This window comes from Manis javanica, chromosome 4 (assembly GCF_040802235.1).
Source record: "Manis javanica isolate MJ-LG chromosome 4, MJ_LKY, whole genome shotgun sequence".
NCBI lineage: Eukaryota > Metazoa > Chordata > Mammalia > Pholidota > Manidae > Manis > Manis javanica.
The window spans coordinates 18,465,380-18,484,201 of NC_133159.1; the positions used below are offsets into that span (position 1 = coordinate 18,465,380).

At 56.4% G+C, this 18,822-nt stretch overlaps 1 protein-coding gene across 5 annotated transcripts in view; it reads right to left on the reverse strand.

The window, feature by feature from the left end:
• Positions 1–3,956: 3,956 nt before the first annotated feature.
• RUNX3 (RUNX family transcription factor 3) overlaps positions 3,957–18,822 on the reverse strand; it is a 57,007-nt gene continuing 42,141 nt past the window's right edge. For 3 of the 5 annotated variants that reach the window (XM_037017917.2, XM_037017916.2, XM_037017919.2), the window contains 2 exons: positions 11,808–11,966; positions 3,960–7,029 (listed from right to left, as the gene is read on the reverse strand). In XM_037017917.2, coding sequence (XP_036873812.2) covers positions 6,485–7,029; positions 11,808–11,966 — 704 coding nt within the window. In that variant the 3' untranslated portion in view covers positions 3,960–6,484. Of the gene's footprint in view, positions 7,030–11,807; positions 11,967–18,822 lie in introns of all 5 variants that reach the window. The other 2 variants (XM_037017918.2, XM_073233423.1) reach the window with 2 other exon arrangements.

Consider the following 18,822-nt stretch of genomic DNA (forward strand, 5'->3'; position numbering starts at 1 on the left):
CAAAAATACAGAGAAGAGAATAGAAAACAGCAATAACCCCATCCTTCCAGTGATTTCATTCTAGATCATGTTTATTTCTACTTTTTCATTGTATTAATTGATATACTGTATGTACAATGCATACCTGGCTAGAAAAATGTGTGATCCTAGAAAAGCATTTATATATTTATAGAAAATAAAGATCTGGATGGGGGAAAAACCCTGAAAATATTAACAATGGTTATCTTTGGAAGGCTGGGATTATGGATAATTCTTTTGTGCTTTTTTGTGGGGGGAGGTAATCTGTATTATCTACTTTTTTCCCTATAACTATGTACTATTGAATGCAATTTTAAAAATGTTAATACATAAAATGTAATACATTGGGAACCTCAGATTCAGGGTCTTACAAGTTATGTCTTCAGGTTATGGAGTGAGTGGGTGTCTGGATGCTTTAGTCTGAGAAACTGCATGTGGCCTTGGGTGTGATCAGGGGGTCCTGTAGCAGAACCTAAGGCTCTACTAAGATCTTGTGGGGTGCAGGGCCAGGGGGAGAGCAGGGCCATTGTTTTTGCACAGTTGGCAATAACAAAAACTATTATTAAGACCTCCAGTGGCTCCATCAAATGCCATAAGCCCTGAGAAACTGAGAGACACTTTGAAACCAGAGGGTTGGGGCACGGGGTCCTCCTGTAACGTCAGGGCTAAAGATGTCTTAGGATCACTTAGCTCTTCCTCCCACCATCTTGCACAGACTTCATCCTTTGCCTGGACTACTGAAGTAGCCTGTGAAGGTCCTTGCACCCCCATGCAGTCCAAGCTCCACACCACCACACACTCCAATGCACATCCACCTGAGTGCACTGCCATGGCTCGGCTTGGCTGCCCGGTACCTGCAGGACCAGATACAAGCCCCTCCGCTTGGCCTTCAGTCCCCATGACCTGGGCCTTATGCCTCCTCTCCCACTGCAATTACTCACCTTCCCCACTGTCCTCTCCAGCTTGGCTACACTCCTGTCCTCCAGCCTTTACGCATGCGGTTCCCTCTGCCTGGAAGGGCCTCCTGCCACCTCTCCGTCTGGTGAATTTCTGCTCCTCTTTCCATCTTGCCTCACCCACGCCATGTTCTCTTGTTTGCCCTGTGCGCTCCCATGCCTGTGACTCATTTGCCTTTTCTTCTTGCTCTGGCACCTGGGGGTGAGGATGGGCTTGGGTCTGTTTGGTGAACAGGTAGATGACCTCTGCCAACGCTCGGCAGACAGCAGATCCAAAGAGCAGAGGGGGCTAGGGTGAACAGCGGCCACCCAGCAGGGCCACCGAGGCCACAGCCATTTCCAGCAGTCTGCGAGGGCACGAAGGAAAGGTGGCGCCGGAAAGCTGGCCCCTGGGCTGCTCCACCCGCTTTGCCGGTGGGTGCCCTCCAGGACAGGCTTCGGCTGGGCTCTCTCTGTGGGCGGATATAAATACATAAAACAGTGTGCGTTCAGCTACAGAACTAAAAATAGGAAGGCTGGAATCCGCTCCCCGGCCCCTCCAGCCGCTGGGCCACACAGGTGCGGATGTGGACGTCGGGGGTGAGGCCCCTCCCTGCCAAGCCCCCAGTCCTCCTGGGGAGCAGTGGGGGGCGCTCTGGGTTTCCACAAGGAACAGTTCGTTCTTTCTTTTTGGCTCCCCCCACCCATCTGTTTGACAGCTCATTTCATTTATGACCCCAAAATGAACTGACCCACTGAGGGGCATTCCCTGCTCATGTGGCCAAGTGGGGTGTCCGGTGCGCTTGGGAGCTGCCCCAGGGCCATGGAGGGGTAGCCTGCGTGGCTGTGTTTATGGGGTGCAGTCTGGGGCAGGGGGGAAGAGGCAGAAGTCTACGCCCGCCCCGCCCGGCCTCATAGCACCAGTGCTGGCTCTGCACCGGGTTCTGCTCAGACCCTCACAGTTTCCCCTTTGGGCACACGTCACTCTCGGGTAAAACCCTGCCAGAGCAGTCATTTCTCAGAATAAAAGCAAAGCCATCCCCGTGCACAGAAGCTCAGCCGTCCCAGGGCTGCTCCCTGAGGTGGGTGTGCCAGGGTGGGGCCTCTTCACCCCTCAGGAGGGCCCAGGACGGCCCAGTGGGCAGGAGCCCACCTCTGGGAGCCTGAGGGCCAGTGCAGCCTCTCTCCGCTTATCACCAGGCCAGCCCCAGGCCATGGGGCTGGGGGTGGGGCTGGTGAAACTGCAGACCCCTCCCATCAGAGTGACTCCTAGAGCCTGTCAAGTGGAATCGCAGGACCCCAGGCTCTGGAATAAAAGGGGTTCATCACCGTGGACCAGTTGCTTGTTGTCCTAAGCTCCTGCTGGTGGTTTGGGAAGGTTGGGGGGTGGGGTGCCTGGGCCAGAGCTCCACGTGGCTGGAGATGCTGGACTAGGAACATCAACCTTTCCTCCAAGCCGAGTAAACCCCTGTCCTAAAGCAGGACCTTTAAGCATCATGGAAGCTGTGATTCTACTACACACCTGGCACACAGTAGGTGCTCATGTGTTATCTGGATAGAAAGGCTCAGAAAGGGACAGGGACCTCCCACAGGCACATAGCTAAAAGAAGAGAGGAAACCCTTCTTCCACATCAAGACATTTCCCAGGTATGAACTTCCCAAAGTTAGGAAGTTATTTCTAATACCTGACCTGAATTCTGGCAGCCCCTTCTCACCTTCATCTGGAGGGATGTGTCCCCTGGCTGCCCACCTGCTGCCACCTGCGGGGCACTGTGGCTACTGCAGTGCTTCCCCCAGAACCTTCAAACCGTGACCTCAGGCAAGCCTGGATCTCTCTGGGCCTGTTTTCCCCTTGGGAAGCTGGGTGAGCTGGTCTGCGCCTGATGGGGTGAAGGTGATGGAGCTTTGAGTCAGGCTCTGGAAGCCACAGCTCTTCTCCCATCAACTGTGGCACCAAAGGTCGGCTGGTGAGGAGGGGCCTGAGATGTGGAATCCTCACAATCTCCATCATTCCATATACAGTGACCCCAGATAAACACATATATGGAAACAGAGGGTTGGCCTGTAGACTCTGGCGCTCAGACACACCCACAGAGAAATCCTGCAGCCGTGGCTGGGCTCCTGCTTCAAGACCACCTGGTGATCCTGAGTTTGGGGGCTGCGGGACAGAGGTGTAGGATGGGGAAATGGGAACTTCCTGTGGGGTGCTAGGTTTCAGAGACACCAATGCAACCGAAGAGGGCAAAGCTTTTGTAGTATTTTCACTTGAAAATAAGGCCTGTTTTATGAAAATTCTACTGCACAAGTTCCAGCTGGCAAGGCATGACGGGCCAGGTCTCCTTGCTAGCAGGATGGGGGGAGCACTGGCATGCCAGGTCCCCACACCATCACACCCACAGCCCCCCCAACCAGCCACAGACAACTCTGGGACATATGTGGCCAAGCAACACCCCCCTCTTGGCACCTTAGTCACCTCATCTGCAAAATGGTGGAGCTGGCGCAGCTGCTTGCATTGCAGCTCTGCTGCTAACTTGCCACTGTTCCAGCAAACGTGGGTCCCCCAGGGCCCTCACACCAAGGTTGCTTTATACTCCACCTGCCTCTGCCCCCTCCCCAACTCTGAGCGTGGGGAGCAAGCTGATTGTGACACACCTACTTGTGAAAAATCATGGGCCACTTGTGATCGAGAAGTGGAGGGGGAGGGTGGCCCCTTGACCTATCTCACGGTCTTCTGGGGTTTCAGCCACACCAGGAAGAGGCCTCGCCGGCTGTACTTGCCCAGGGTGGTTCTGTGGCTGGTGCTGGTGGAGCTGGATGCCAGGAGGCCAAGGCACCAAGCGCCTCCAAACAGAGGGTTTAATCTCCTCGTCTCCAAGCCCTGCCCCCCTCCTCCTTGGCCACAGAGAGAGGCCCCCACCCCCTCCCAGGCCCCGACCCCATCCCCATGCTCACAGCCCTGTAAGTTTGGCATTGGGATCCTTCAACACATCTCAAGAGTTATATTATTGTAACAAATCAGTCAAAATTCCATCTTACAGTTAAATAGTACAGAAGACAATTTACTGTACAAGCAAGTTGTGCATTAAAAATAAACACACCAAGCAAAATTATAGTGCAAAGCAGTTTCCACCCCTCCCACCCTCTTCCCAGCTCTGGGATGGTTCTGTGAAGATTGAGTGTAGCAGGTATTAACACCTCAGCATGACAATATGTCACAAAGGATCTGAACCCACCACCACCAGGCTGACAATAATATGGTATCAAAACCCCTTAGTTTTCTTGTGCTTTCTAAATCAGTGTTTGTCCGGTACAACTTTAAAGCAGCCTTGTAAATAAGGACCCATTTCTACCGTCCCAGGCTGTCCGTACCCACTATGGGTCTTACAGACTCGGCACGGCTGCCATCACGTTTTTAAGGGGGTCAGGCAGGGGGGTCAATTTATTTCCTGTCCCTGCCCCTACCAGGACTTGGGTATCGGGAAGGGGTAGTAATCTGGGGTGGGGCTACAAAGTGCTGGGCCCTGGGGACCCAAGGGTGCCTCCCACACAGGCCTGGGGTCAGCCTACAACCACAGAACAGGAGTGAAGAAGGTGCGAGGGCGACGTTTGTAGCTGCTTCCTGAGAAGGGGTGGAGAGCCCCGCTGTGTAGGAGTCAGCAGGACACTCCCAGCAGCGATTCTGAAGAGATGGAGACTGCTTTTCCCAGCAAGGGGAGGACAAGAGAAACTGCAGCAGGCGAGTTTGAGTACCACCACCAGACAGACCTCCTCACCTGCCAGAGGATGTATCCGGTGCGCCTATCTGGCTGTTACAGGTTGCAGGTGGCATGGCAGGCCAGGTACCATAACACAACCACTGAGCATTTTGAAGGGGAGATTGCCACAGCCATGGAGGATGTGGTGAAAACAATGACAAAAAACCATATGCTCTCCAGCCCTTAGGAGAGTTTTGTTAGCCTTTTCCATGTAAGCTTTCTAGAACCAAAGAATTCATACACAAGAATCCACACAGCTGGAACCCATGGGCAAGGCCCACTTAGCCATCTGCAGACCAAAGGGGCGACACTTCATCTCTGAGCACAGGAGGGCCGAGCAGAGGCTGGTGAGCCCCTCATGGCTCCCCGTTCTGCCGCTCTGCAGCCACTGCCCTCTGCCCCTCACATCCCACCCACCTCCACCAGAACACCAGACATCTGCCTGGACAAACGTCTAGAAGCCCCAGAAGCGAGATTCAGCCTCTCCCTTGGGCCCTGCCAGGGTCAGCCTTTGGTGGACGTTGGTAAGATGCTGCTGAAGGAATGTGACCCGCTGAGGTACGGGGATCCTAATTCCACACTCTCAGAAGAGAGCAGAGTATTATTCACTCTCAGAGGCTTTACCTGTAAGAGACTGTGTGTTTGAAGATGTTTGAGCTTCTTCTTTTTCTAAACTCAGCTTTAAAAACTGGTTTTTGTTCAGGACTGCTTTTGGAGCATAGACTGGCGACAGATGGAGACTTGTGGGTCAGAAGTGGGGAGGCTGGGCCGGACCTGCCCACGAGGCCAGGGACTGGGGATGTGCACCACTTGGCTGGACCTAGGTGGGACAGGGGTGCTGACACCTGACCCCAGGGCCCTCCCGGCAATGATTTCCACTAGAACCTATATGGTCCCTGTGCTTTCAAAAACCAGCAACTTACAGACCTGCCAAGGGGGAAGGGGACCCCAGCCCACACCATGAGAACAGAGGCTGAATGCCTTGGGCTGCTAAAGTGCACGGATGACCCGTCTGCAGGTGCCTGTCCTGGTCTGGGGCACCTGCTGCCATTGGCTATCTACCCAGGGGCCTGGGACCCACACATACTAGGATGGGGACAGGGGCTTCTTTGTAGTTAGGAATTTGGGGGAAGCAGAGCTGAGGGGACTGGCTTGGTGGGGTCCTCATCCCATTCTTGCCAGTGATTTATTAGGTTCTCTGGATGGGTTCCTTCCCCATCTATACAGTGAGGGAATCCCCTCGGCCAGGGGAAGGGTGGGTACGGGGGGGCTTCCAGTTCAGTTTGTGTAAATGTGGAGGAGGGCTGGGGCCACACAGAGCTTCTGAGGAGGTGGGGGGTGGGGAGTTCTTTCTGTGGATAAGAGGCCAAGCTGTGTGGGCAAATGCCACCTCTCCAGAACAGAGATGCTCTGTCCCAGGAGACCTGGGCCCTGTGATAGTGCTGGGCACAGCTGGGGACAGCCAGGTCATTGCAGGGTAGGTGGCGGGTGGAGGAGACTTCTCCCACATGAATGTGGGATGAGGTGACTCGGATCTGGGCTGGGGGTGGTGTCCTTGGGGAGGTCCCTACCCCTCTGTACAGAGATGCGACTGGACTGCTGCTCTCAGAGCCACACACCAGCTCCGGGCCCCAGGACCCGTGGCCCCTGAGCCCGCAACTGCCCTGGAGCCTACGTCCCATGCCTGTCCTGAGCCTGCGAGCTGGGCTGGCCACTCACTGGAGAGGCCCCTGGAGTCCCTGCCTCCGGCGAGCGCAGTTCACTTTGACCGGGCGGTCAGTAGGGCCGCCACACAGCCTCGTCCATGCGGCCCGGTGTGCTCAGGGCAGTGGGCGAATTGCTGTGGCTGCCATCAGCCTCCACGTTGTCACTCTGGCCACCCAGGCTGGGGTTCATGAGGTTGCCTGTGGCGACTGAGGCGGCGCTACTGGTGCAGGAGGCCAGCATGCGGGTGGGTGAGCGGTCACCCCCACCACTGCTGCCGGCCACCATGGAGAACTGGTAGGAGCCGGAGGACGCACCATAGTAGAGGTGGTAGGGGGATGGGTTGGCCTGGAAGGGCCCGCTCTGGTTCTGCGGGGCCCCAGGGTAGGGCGGCGGGAGGTAGGTGTGGTGGAAGCGGCTGGTGGCTGGCATGCTTGCCACGCTGAGGCTGCTGATGCCGGTGCCCGAGGGCGTGGCACTGTAGGGGAAGGCGGCTGACATGGCCCCAGGGTAATGCATCCTGGGGTCAGGGAAGCGGCTCTCCGTGAGGGCCGGCAGCGCTGGGAAGGAGCGGTCGAACTGGCGCGGGTCAGAGAAAGGGTTCAGGTCCGAGGTGCCTGGGAAACAGCAAAGAGGACGGTCAGTCACAGCCCAGCACCACCCCATGGGCCTCCTTTAAGAACAGCCTCTGGTTCACAGGTCTCTCTGGAGGCTCTGTGGTTCTGCACCTGGCTCTGCCCTCACTGCCCTGGGCTCTTGGAGGCTGGAGCCTGCCTGACTCTGAGTATGGCCTCACCTGAGAAGCAGGTGGGAGCAGGTGCTGGGCCACAGGGGGCCATGGAGGCCTCCCTGCGCAGGTGGAGAAAGGCCGAGGGCTTTTCTTTCTCCTGGTGGGATCCTCTTCACAGCCTAGCAGTGCACAGGCCTGTTGAAGAGGTGAAGGTGGGTCCCCACCTGGGCTGTCAGGAGTGTGGGCAGCTGAGGATGGGACAGTACAGGCTCCTAGCAGGCCTAGCCAGGCAGCTTCTGCTTCCTTCCCTCATGGTTAAGAGCTGGCAAGACCGCGGGTATAAAAAGGGTTTCCAGTGCCCTTGTGACATTGGGAAGTGGAGCCTGCTTCTGCAGATAAGGAAACTGAGGGAGGGAGAGAAAGAGTTTCCTGATGTTGCATAGAAAGGACTGGAACTCCCAAAAAGGCCTCTGCTTTTTGCTTTCTGCTGGGGTGGGTGTGCACACCTGTGCCCCTCCTGCCCAGGCAAGGCTCAGCTAGCTTACAGAAGCCCATGCCTGTGCTGGGGAGGGTTGGGTCCACACAACTCTGATCCCCGCCACCCTCCTGCCTCCCCCTAAACTGCTGTCCCCAGGGCTGCCCTGCAGGCTAAAGCTGACCACTGGCCAACAGTGAGATGTCACCGTCACCTGCCTTGGCAGCCAAAGGGGCTCACTGACCCAGACTCTGTCCTTGCCATGGAGAGACCCAGTGTCTGGTCCAAGCCCTGCCCCAGCTTCCCGGGGAGTGGACTCCTCACTAGACTCCAAAACAAAGGCATCCCAGCCTCTGCCCCTTATTTCTGTAGTTACAGACCCTCAAAACCTTGTATTCAAAGGGGCTGAGGGATTGAGTCTAACCCCCTTGATAGGAAAACTGAGGTGCAGAGAAGGTGAGACACTTGCCTAAGGGTCACACAGCACATTGGACCTGGCATAAACTCCTAGGGTTCCAGGTCCTGGGCCCTGACACGTGGCTAAGAGGTAGCTGTCCCGTCTGTGAGGCAGCACAGAATGGAGGTTAACTATGTGGTCTCTGCACTTGGATACTTACCCTGGTTCTGACATTAACTAGCTGTGTCCTTGGGCAAGTCACTTAATCTGTGTGCATCAGTAGTCCCACATGAAAAATGGAAGCAGTAACAGTTTCCAGAGATTAAATTATTAGGTAGGATCCATATCAAGTGCTTAGGTTAGGAACAGAGTAGGGCCCTGGTGAGGGTCTGCGCTGCTGTGTCAGCTGTGACATCTCCTGCTCTGGACGCCCAGGGGAACTGGCCCTGCAAAGCTGAGCCGCTGGCCCTGGGCCTTCCTTGTACCCTGGCCAAGGGGGTGACCTGGGCAGCAGTGGGAGATGGATGAGGCCCCAGCAGGGGACCTGAGGGGAAGTGTGTCTGGCCCCAACCCCTCTGTGCCTCCCACCAGGATTCAGGAGACCAGCCTCTACCCCTGGCCGGTTCCAGGTGTGCACTGTTTGCCCTGACTGTGGCTTGGCTGAGGACAGGGAGCTGCTGGTGCCCTCAGGCCACTGGCTTCCCCAGATCTGCCCGAGGTGCTGTGTGACTTCAGGTGGGACCTGTAACTTCTCTGGGCTTTGGGGGCTTCCTGACTCAGCCAGCGAGTATTTCCTCAGCATAGACTCTGGTCCTGGTTGTGGATAGAAAGGAATGACGCTCCTGGGTTCAAGGCTGGGAGGAGAGTTGAGGGGGAAGGGTCAGGTGAGTGGGGCCTCTGGAACCTCTGGCACCCTTCGTCTCGTCCCTTGGTTGGTAAATGCCGTGTTGAAGCCTAGGGGATCAGAGGGGCCGGGCTCCCCACCCTCATCTTGGAAATCCAGGGAAGAAGCCTTATTGGCACTGCTGGCACCCCAAGCATAGTTGAGCATGAGGCTGACATGTCCGCTTTGAGCCCAGGAAGTATGTGCTGCCCACCTGATAGGAACCCCTGCTCAAAACAAAGGAAACGCAGACAGGGCACCGGATGTGATGGCAGGGCTGCAGCCTGGGAAACGCAGAGCTGTGTGAGGTGGGCCTGGGCTGGTGTGTGTGGCCCTTGGAGTTCATGTGGGCTGCAGGCTCTGTCTCCTCCTGCTCCCCGCCCAGGGTGGTGGGGGAAGTGTCTGTCCTCAGCACCCCTGAGGCTCCTAATGGTCTCCACCCCTCCAGCCCAGTAGCCCCAGGAAACTTGAGCTGGCTGGCTGTCGAGCAGCCAATCCCAACACTGGAAGGAAATGTTTATTTTCTTCTCCAAATTGCCCCAGCTGCTGCATGGTGGCTGAATGAGCCCTTTGAGCTATTAGAAGCCCCCATTGTGGGCGGCCGCAGCGGGGCCAGGGGCTGGGGTATGGAGGGGCTGGGGCCTTGGCACTGCTTGCCAGTGACCAAAGCCGGGGGTCAGAGCTATTAAGATGCACCACAAAGTGGTGGTGGGGTGTTCTGAGGGGGACCCCAGGATGGAGTCTGAAGGCAGAGGCTGGTCCCACCAGAAGGGGAAGGCCAGTGGGAGGACCCCAAACCGGCCCTGCCAACACCTCTCTGTGGCAGGAAACTCGTTCTTCCCACTCTACAGATGAGAAAACTGAGGCTCAGAGAGATGAAGTGACTTGCCTGAGATCACAGAGCCAGAACCCTAGCTAGGCTCCCCTGACTGCAAAGTTCATACTCCTCCCCTGGTCCTGACTGTCACAGGCCCTTCCTCCCACTACAAAGGGCTTGGGGAGGGGGAGGCTGCCTGGGGTGGTTCGGAGGGCTGGAAGGGCCCTGCCTCAGAATCAGCTGTGCCCGCCTCTCCCTCCAACCTCAGAGTGGATGCAGGGGCTCTGCCAGCTGCAGGCCAGGCCTGGCCCTTTGGGCTAGACAGAGGGTAGGCAGGTCTGCCTTTGGCTCCCTCGGGCAGCAATTCCCAAGCCATATCCACACGTGGATGGTCAGAGGTGGGCTCTCCTTCCACTGGAGCTGCTGGACAGGAAGTCACTGTTCACCACCATATGCTGGATTCCAGGGCTTTCTGGCTGGGCCCCAGAACTCCATGAGGCCTCATCTCTGCCCATAGCAAGAAAAGGCCTGGAGTGTTAGGGTACTGTACCTTGATAAATGCTGGCCTGTGGGGGACGGGAGCGGAGACACCTTTTGGGCAGGGGTGGGTGTGAGCCCAGAGTCTTAAGAACCTCCCACTGCTGCTTGAAGTCAGACCCCACCCACCCACCGCCCCATGGTCCCCAAGACTCAACAGCTGTCGAGTGTCTCAAACTCACTAGCCTCTGGGCTCAGAGTGGTAGACCTGGGGCTTCTTCCCACAATGGGGGCTCAGCAGAGTCAAGGCCGAGCCTCCCAGGCCAGAATGGGAGGGACATTTCCCTCACACTGGGGGCTGCATCAAGTCCCCCTGCCACGGCATGGTGCCTACCACACACAGTAAGGGCTGGGGGCAAGGCCTTCCTGGTCAGATAAACCCAGTAGGTCCCCAGCTCCACCTGGAGTGTCGGGGAGAAGGAATTCAGTTTGCATCCCCCCTCCTCCCAGGCTCTCAGTGCTCAGGGCCCCCTCTCCTGTGCCCTTAGAAGCCCAGCAAGTTCCTGGGGGTGCATGCTGTGGAGACTGTGGACCTCATCATTGACAGGCTGTGTGACCCAAGGGTGGCCCTTAACCTTCTAAGGCCCAATACATTCATCTGCCCAATGAGTTCTAACCAGGTCCTGTAGGATCCAGAAAGAATGGACACCCACAGTGCACGACAGCAGCCAGCCCTCCTGACTCTGTCCAGCTCTGCTGATGAATACTCTCTGCCCCTAACCTGGACCAAAGGTCGGCCACGCACACAGCCTCCTGTGCCCCAGCCCACTGGTCACGAGCCTGGAGAACAGACTGAATATTCATCCTTGACCATTACTGAGCACCTGCTGTGTGCCAGGCATCTATAGACTCGGGAAGTCCTGCCTGAGGTTTAGCCTTGATGGTGCCTGCTGTATCCACCCAGGCAAGTGGGACAGAGACATTGTCTTGAGCTCAGCCCAGAGGCCTCCCTCCTCCTTTCTGTTTAGGAGTCGTCTCTAGGTTGAGTTGGAACTTTCCAGGCATTGCTGTGTGTCTCTCTGGGCCGCAACACCACTTTACAGCTTACAAAGTTTGTTTGAGTTTAGTAACAGCAATGTCACCCTATCCTCAGGAGAGGCATCCACCACCCACCGCTTTCAGACGAGAATGCTGAGGCGTGGGGGTGGGCATGACATCTTGGCAGGAATGTCTGTAGCAGGCTCCTGGACAGGCCATGCCCCCACTTTAATGTGTGCACTATAGGGTTAACACTTGTTTCTCCCAGGGGACAGTAAATTCCTGGAGGGAAGGGAGTGTCTGTTTATGCCAATCCCCAGGGCCAGGTACCATCCATGGCACACCATGGGTGTCAATTAATGTTTGCTGAATGAATGAATGAAGAGCCTAGCCCAGGACTGGGCACAGACTATCCCCTGGAAAACATCTACAGGAGCAAATGAGCACGAGCCACCTCCTTTATAAAACATGGGCGGTGCAGTGAATGACCTTTGAATGGGCTTTTGGTTTGGAGCAGAAGGACCACATCTAGGTCCCGGTTCACCTCCCCTGGAGCACGACCTCCCACTGTGCCATACCTTGGATGGGGGTCTGGGCCTGGCTGCTGAAGTGACTTGCGGTGCTGACGGAGCCGCGGGGGCTGGGCGTGCTGGGTGTCACCCTCATGCGCAGCCGTTCTAGGTCCCCAAAGCGGTCGGAGAATGCCTTGGTCTGGTCCTCCAGCTTCTGCCGGTGTCCTGCAGAGCATGGGGACCCCTCAGCAGCTGGCTCCCGAGAGTCTCAGACATGTCTTGCTCTGCTGGACAGTTCTCCCTGAGGTTTAACCTTAGGCCTCTGCAGGGAGAACCCTTAGGTCATGACCAACCTCCTTTCTGAGGTTCCCCAGAGACTTTCGGTGCAGAGAACTGTCATTATGTGTCGCCCTGGGGTTGCCACCATGATCCCACCTCACCTCTACTTTCTTGAGTAGGAATACTCATTCTTATATCTGAACGTCTACAACACTGTCTGGCAAAAGGGGAAAAGGAGGCAACAGGCATGGGAAAGTGGCCCAAACAGACTCCCACGGGGGAGAACCCGGGAGTGCTGCGGCCTGGGCCTCCCAGCACCCCAGACCCCACCGCTCACACCTACAATAATTAAATGGGAGGCGGCCCTGGAATGGGATTGCTGGCTCCAGCAGCCTGGAGCCACCCTGGGACCCTCAGCACCTGCTGCGTCCTCTCCGGGCCTCAGACAGAAGGGACAATAGCCAGATGCTAAGAAGAGGTGTGGGGCACTTCAGAGACGGGCTCCCCGCTCTGACTGGAAGCAGGGGACGGGAGCAGCGCACCTGCCGGCCTTTCCCCTTACTCCTCTGCCACAGCCCACATAGGAAGGACCCAGCCCCCGCTGCTAGGCCCCTAGGAGCTGGTGGGGTCAAGGTGGCCACGCCCCTGCTTCCTGCAGCCAGCTGAAGCTACCCTCAAGGATTCCTGATGTTGGGCCGGGGACCACCCTTTCTCTCTCTCTCTCTCTCACACACACAAAATCAATGGCTCCTCGGACAAACCCTAAACCCCTCCCCAGAAATCCCAACGTGATCAGGTAGGAGGTCTTGCGTTCTGGCCTTTTTTTGGTTTCACATGATTGGAACACACAAGTTTCTCATGGAACTTTCTTGAATGGTTTCCGCCTGTTTCTGTCATTCTGTAACTTGCTTTCTCAGCAGCATTCCCTGGAGGGCCACCTCAGTTTGCTGATCTGTAAAATGGGGAGAGGAACCTAGCCTCACCCCCCTAGAAACAGCAGCTCCTGCACAACCTTGGGAGCCCTCCCTGGGGCCGAGTGAAGCTCAGTGAGGTGAGGAAGGTCGCACGGCGTTGCTGGCTGACGGCCTCGCTCTGCCTGTCACATCCGCTGATGCCCCAGCTCACTCGGCCGTTCCTCTCCAATGGATGCCTAGGTTGTTCCCGCATCTCCGGGACTCCCTCACGCGCAGTACTCCCAGGAGCATCGCTGCTCACACCGCCTCATGTCTGGGTGTTTCTCTCAGACACTAGAATGGACTGCTCACTCAGAGGCCAGACATTGCAGAGTTCTGCCAATCAGCCTAACACCCATTCTGCTGGTCTGCTCTGCTCCACGTGCCCGTGAGGGAGGAGGCCAGGTGGAGAACTGTGGCTCAGAGAGGTGAAGAGGCTTTCCTGAGGTCACACAGGAAGGCATGGGGAAGGATTTCCTGGACCTAGGATTTCTTGGAAAAGCAGCATGGGAAGGGGCTAAGGGAGAGGGGAAGGCTTGCCTGGGTCCTTGGGTCTGAAGTGATGGGCAGAATTTTCTAGACTGACAAGGAGAGAAGAAAGTAGGTGGGAAATAAAATAGAACTCCTCACCATCCTTCCTGAGGTCTGGAAAATGGCATCCTGGGGGCCTGAAAAAGTGTGAAATGACTTGACTAGCACTGGGAATGGGGACAGAGTTGGAGGCCTTGGAATGGGCTTGATTTCTGAATTTCATAATGGGGTGCAATGGATTTGGGTACCCAGACCCCCAGGCTGTCTACATACCCCTGCCACAAACTCTAATGGGCACCTTAGAAACGCAACTGGTAGTCCTGGGAGCCACAGCGGGCTCAGCAAGTCACGAAGAACCAGGGAAGCCCTGTCCCTTCCATGGGACACTTGGCAGCCAGGAGACCACCTGGCCTCCCGCCAGGTCCCCTGCTGCTGCCTTCGAGGACCTTAGCAACAGAGAAAACAAGGGCTGCGGGTAAGTTTGGCTGGAGCTGGGGCCACAAACTCAGATGCATGGTGGGACCAAGCAAGTCACACAGACGAGGTACATGGGATGGGAGGGGACTAGGGCAGACTGGAGAGAGTGTGCCTTGCAGAAGGGGCCATCTCCCTTATCTGAAATGTTGGGAATTAATTCAAATACTGAATAAAACAAACAAACAACCATTTTGAAGGACATGTCTTACCCAAGGGCTGCTAGTTTGCAACCACCAAATTAATGATTTCATTCTCTGATTGGTTGTGTGACCTCAGCCGCTGAGGAAGCTTAAAGGATGCCCGTCAGGAGGCAGTCTCTAGGAGAGAGCCGCAGGGCTGAGCCTCAGCCCTGCCAGGTCTTGGAGGAGATACTGTTGCCCTTGCTGCTTGGGCCCCTGAAAATGGCAGGGTGATGTGAATGAGCTAGGGGACAAATGAATTCAGAACAATCTCAACACGCAGGAAAAGCTGGCCGGATAGACGTGGAGACCGCAGGTTGGCCTGACAGCAGCTCTGGTACAAAGGATCTGTATGTCTCAGTCAACCACAAGCTTGAAGTGAGCCACTGGAGCTACACAAAAGCTGGTGCAAAACCTCAGGCCCTGTTATTATCGTCACTGGCGAATAAAATTCCATTTCTGAGTCACACTGTGTACAAAGTGTTTACAGTTCATCCTGTGGCTCGGAAGGAGGGCAGGGCTCACAGCTGGCCTGGGTTCGAGGATGGGCCCTGCTGCTGGCAGCCCGCTGGCCTCACTCAAGTCACCCCCTCCCCGCCCCCCAATCCCAGCATCCGCATGATGGCACTTTCACAGGTAGTGGTGCCGACCAAGCAAGATCTGCGGATGCTCTCCACCCACATGGGTCGCTGTCACCCCAGCTCTTGCCAAGGCAGCCACAGTTATCCCCAGGTTAGAGAGCAGGCCACTGAGGCCAGGGTGGGCATTCATGTCTGGGACACAAAGCCAGGACAGCAGAGGTGTTAGCACCCAGGCCCCTGACTCCAAGGCCAGTGTTCTTTCTCCAGGCACATTCCTCTCTGCTCCAATTGTACAGATGGGGCTGCTGAGGCTTCAGATGAGACTGATGCTAAGTGGTTGATCTGATCTAAGGCAGGTCATCCGGCCCCAGAGCACATGCCCCCACCATATGCTGTTCTGCCTTCACATGGGGCAGACTTCCTGGAGGAGGGGAGTTTTAAAGACACTTCAGGAATTGCTTCCTTGTTGCTGTGGAAAGCTGAAGCCACTGCTGGGGGCAGGGGCAAAGGGAAGCTGAGGCAGTTCCATGTGGCCAGGGCGCCAGAGAGTCTCGGAGCCACAGGGCCTAGGCTTTCACTGGGAGGGCAGATCTTCCTGTGCCTGAGGAAAGAAGATGGGCCTACAGAATAGATCTCTTTCATTCAGCTGCCCACAGTGGGAGCTGGATGGGGCGCTCTGGCCTAGCTCAGCTGTCTGGGGCTGAGCCCTTTCACGCCATGCCTCAGTTTCCCCTCTGCACAGCCTGCTCTCTGAGGCTGCTCCAGCTCTGAAAGTCCCTGACTTAAGATTTCAAGTAGTGGCCCTTGGCCACAATGGGGCTCCCAGAAGAAAGAAGGCGGGGTTGTTTGCTCCAGGGCCCCAGCACCTCCTGCTGCTGTTCCCAGGGTTTCTCGAGTATTCTCTGCCTCCTACACCTCAGAGCCACGGTTCAGGCACAGCCCCTACCAGGAATGCCTTCCTTCCTCTGGGCTCCGCCCAAGACCCCTCCACCAGAAGCCCCCTTCCGCAAGCACAGCACCTCCAACAGTACCTCTGCAGGCTAAGAGCAGCAGCACAGGAGCAAAACCAAAAGCAGCAGCTGACGCTTGCTGAGCACTCCCTCCACTCCAGGGTCTAAGCAGTGGGCACGCGCTGCCTTGTTTCACCCTGCATCATCCCCAAGAAGGAGGTCTACCACTGTCCCTGTTTTACAGATGAGAAAACTGAGTCTCAGGAATGGTCAGTGACATGCTTGAGGTCACACAGAAGGCACCTGGCACCTTTTCTTCCTGGAGCCTTGAAAATCAGGTGCTCCAGACAATGGGCGTTAGCCCAGGCCCATGGCCCAGAGCAGCTCTCTGCAGGTCCAGGAGGACGGGCCTGGGGAGAAGAAGATGAGAGGGTCTTAGTGGACTCTGCCAGGAGCCCTGCCCTGCTCTGGAGCTCAGCGCTGTGAGCTCAACTCTCTAATCATGTCTTGCTCTAATCCACCAAGTCCCTCTTCTCCTCTGGGGCTCAGTTTCCACACCTACAAAGTGGTTATCATACTGTCAAACCCCCATGGTGAGGTGGAGCTGGAGGACACACCCAAAGTGTTTTAAAGTAGAGCACTTGGGAGGGAGGAAGGGCACTGCCTGGGGAAGCCCCGCCTTGGCCTCGCACACTGGCTTGGGCTGCCTGTCGGCCTCCAGCAGCTGGGCTCCAGTCACTGACAGCCCCTCTGACGTCACCTGGATTGGTGCTGTGACCCTCACTAACGGGAGAGCCGGTCCCTGTGGCCCAGCCTGTACCAGACAGCTGTCGCCCATTGGTGATCTCGGGCAGGCTATGCTCTCCTCTGGGCCTCAGTTGTCTCATCTGTAAAGTGGGAATCACACTCTCTGACTACTGAGGGTGCAGAAAGGCTTTGAGAATCAAATAGCCCATCTAGGCTTGGCCCTCAAGGTAGGCATTCTGGGTTCCACATCTCTTCCTCAATGCACCTATGTGATGGAGGGCACCCAATTTTGCAAATGTGTGAGAAGGGTCTGGGGGTTCGGGGAACACTGTGTCTCAGCCAGGCTGGGTGACACTCCCAGGGCCGCACAATGTGAGAGGCAGAGATATGGGCTGGATTCCAGGCTGGGGGAATCCCTTACCACCATCCCCAGGGTATCCCTCGTCACCACCAGACCAGCACACAGTACCCACACCTGCCAGGTACATCCTGGTGCTTCTTGGGGAGCCAAGGGGCCATCAGGGCCATTCTCCTGCCTTTGTGCTGGCCCAGTACAAGCCCCCATGATGAGTGGCAATTGCTGTGGCAGGCATCTACAATGTGCCAGCACTGTACTGGGTGGCCATGCATATTGTCTCCAAGGGCCATAACCTGCTGAGAGGCTGCCACCGTCATCCCCATCTTACAGGTGGGAAGTGGAGGCATGTGGAATATGGAATGGTCAGACCTGGGACGGTCAGCATGCTGCATGGAGCTCAGCTGCTAAGGTCTTGGTTTTCCAAAACCTCCAGGAGAGGAGAGTGGGTTGTCTGGCAGCAAGGTCTGACTCGCCAGAGGCCAGCTCAGCCTCCTGCCTCAGCGGGGTGTGAGGGAGGCAGGACCTCATGGGGGCAGGGAGGAGGAGGAAGAGGAGCTGAGCAGGACCGCAGGAACAGTGTGCTCTGCAGGGACAAATGCGGGCCCCAGTTGCGGGGCCCTTCACCCATCTGAAGCCGTTCGGCCTTCTCCTTGGCTGCCTGGCCCAGCCCTGGTGTGGCCACAACCCAGACACAGCAGCCACTGTCTGCCCAGCTATGGGGTGGGGCACCCGGGCCCAAGGCCTGCTCTGCGGCCTGTCAGGAGATTTACACCGACTCTTAACAACCGCGCGGAATTGCAGGCGGGTGCTGGGCCTGGGGTGGTCTGCTGTGAATCGGCCCCCTGTGAGCAGATGAAAGCTAGTCGGTGGCTGGGCAGGGAAACGGGCTGGCAGGGGGCCAGCGGGCAGGGAGGCAAGCAGCCTGGGGTTGATTAGGGGAACCCGGGAGGTCTGAGTTTAACCCCTTCCCTCCTGTTGGGTGGATCATGGGGGTCCTGGGGCAGGGGGAGAGGAACAGTTGCCTCTCCTTAACCTGGGTATCCCTTTGCCTCCCAACACCTGGAGCTGAGGACAAAATTATGGCAACTTTAGGACCCTCAAAGGCCCAGTGCAGGCTTAGAGTCACTGTCCCTGCCCATGCCTTCTTGAACCACCAGCAGCCACAATGGCTGTTGCTCCCTTCCTTCAGGCACCACTTCAGGAGACCTCCCCTGCCCCACCCCCTCTTCATCCCTCCCCCCAGCTTTGCTTTTCTCTGTAGGACTTCTCATTACCTGAAATCAAATTAGCTAATCATTTGCTTGCTTCATTTAGTCAACAAATATTTACTGAGCACCACCAAGTGCTCATGTCTATATTCCAGGATCCTTACCAGTGCCTAGGAAGGCAAAGGAAAAAGACCTTCTGCCCTGAAGAGCATATACCATAATGGGGGAGATGAAAAATAAGTGAAATAATGAATGAACTATATCATTCTTAGAGGATGGTAAGTGCTTGAGGTAAAATTTTAAGAGGAGTGGGGTGGCTGTGTGTGTGAAACAGGTATTGAGGGAAGAGCTCCCTGAGATGTTGGAGTTAAGACTTCAAGGTAGGAAGGAGTGAGCCATGCATCTGGGGATGTCTGGGGAGGAGTGTTACAGGTAGAGTAACAGCAGTGCAAAGGCCCTGAGGCAGGAGTGTGGCTGCCCAGTGTATCAGAGAAGAAGTCAGAGGGCTACCAGGCACAGACCAGTGTGGCCTTGTGGGCCATGGCGACCACAGAAACCCTGGTGGGGACCCAGGAGGGCCGGAGCCATTGTCAGGTTCACTGCAGTGACTGTGGCTTCTAAACAGTGCCTGACACATGACAGGTGGCCAGGAAAATACCTGTTAAGTTAATTTCATGTACACTTTGGGGAAGAAAGGGCCCATAGGCAAGATGCCAGAACTGCCCCCCTGCCTCAGGCAGGATTAAGAACCTGGGTCCTGCCCTTTCAGCTGCCAGCACCCAGTAGGCCTGGAAGACACGATTCCCAAACCCTGGTTC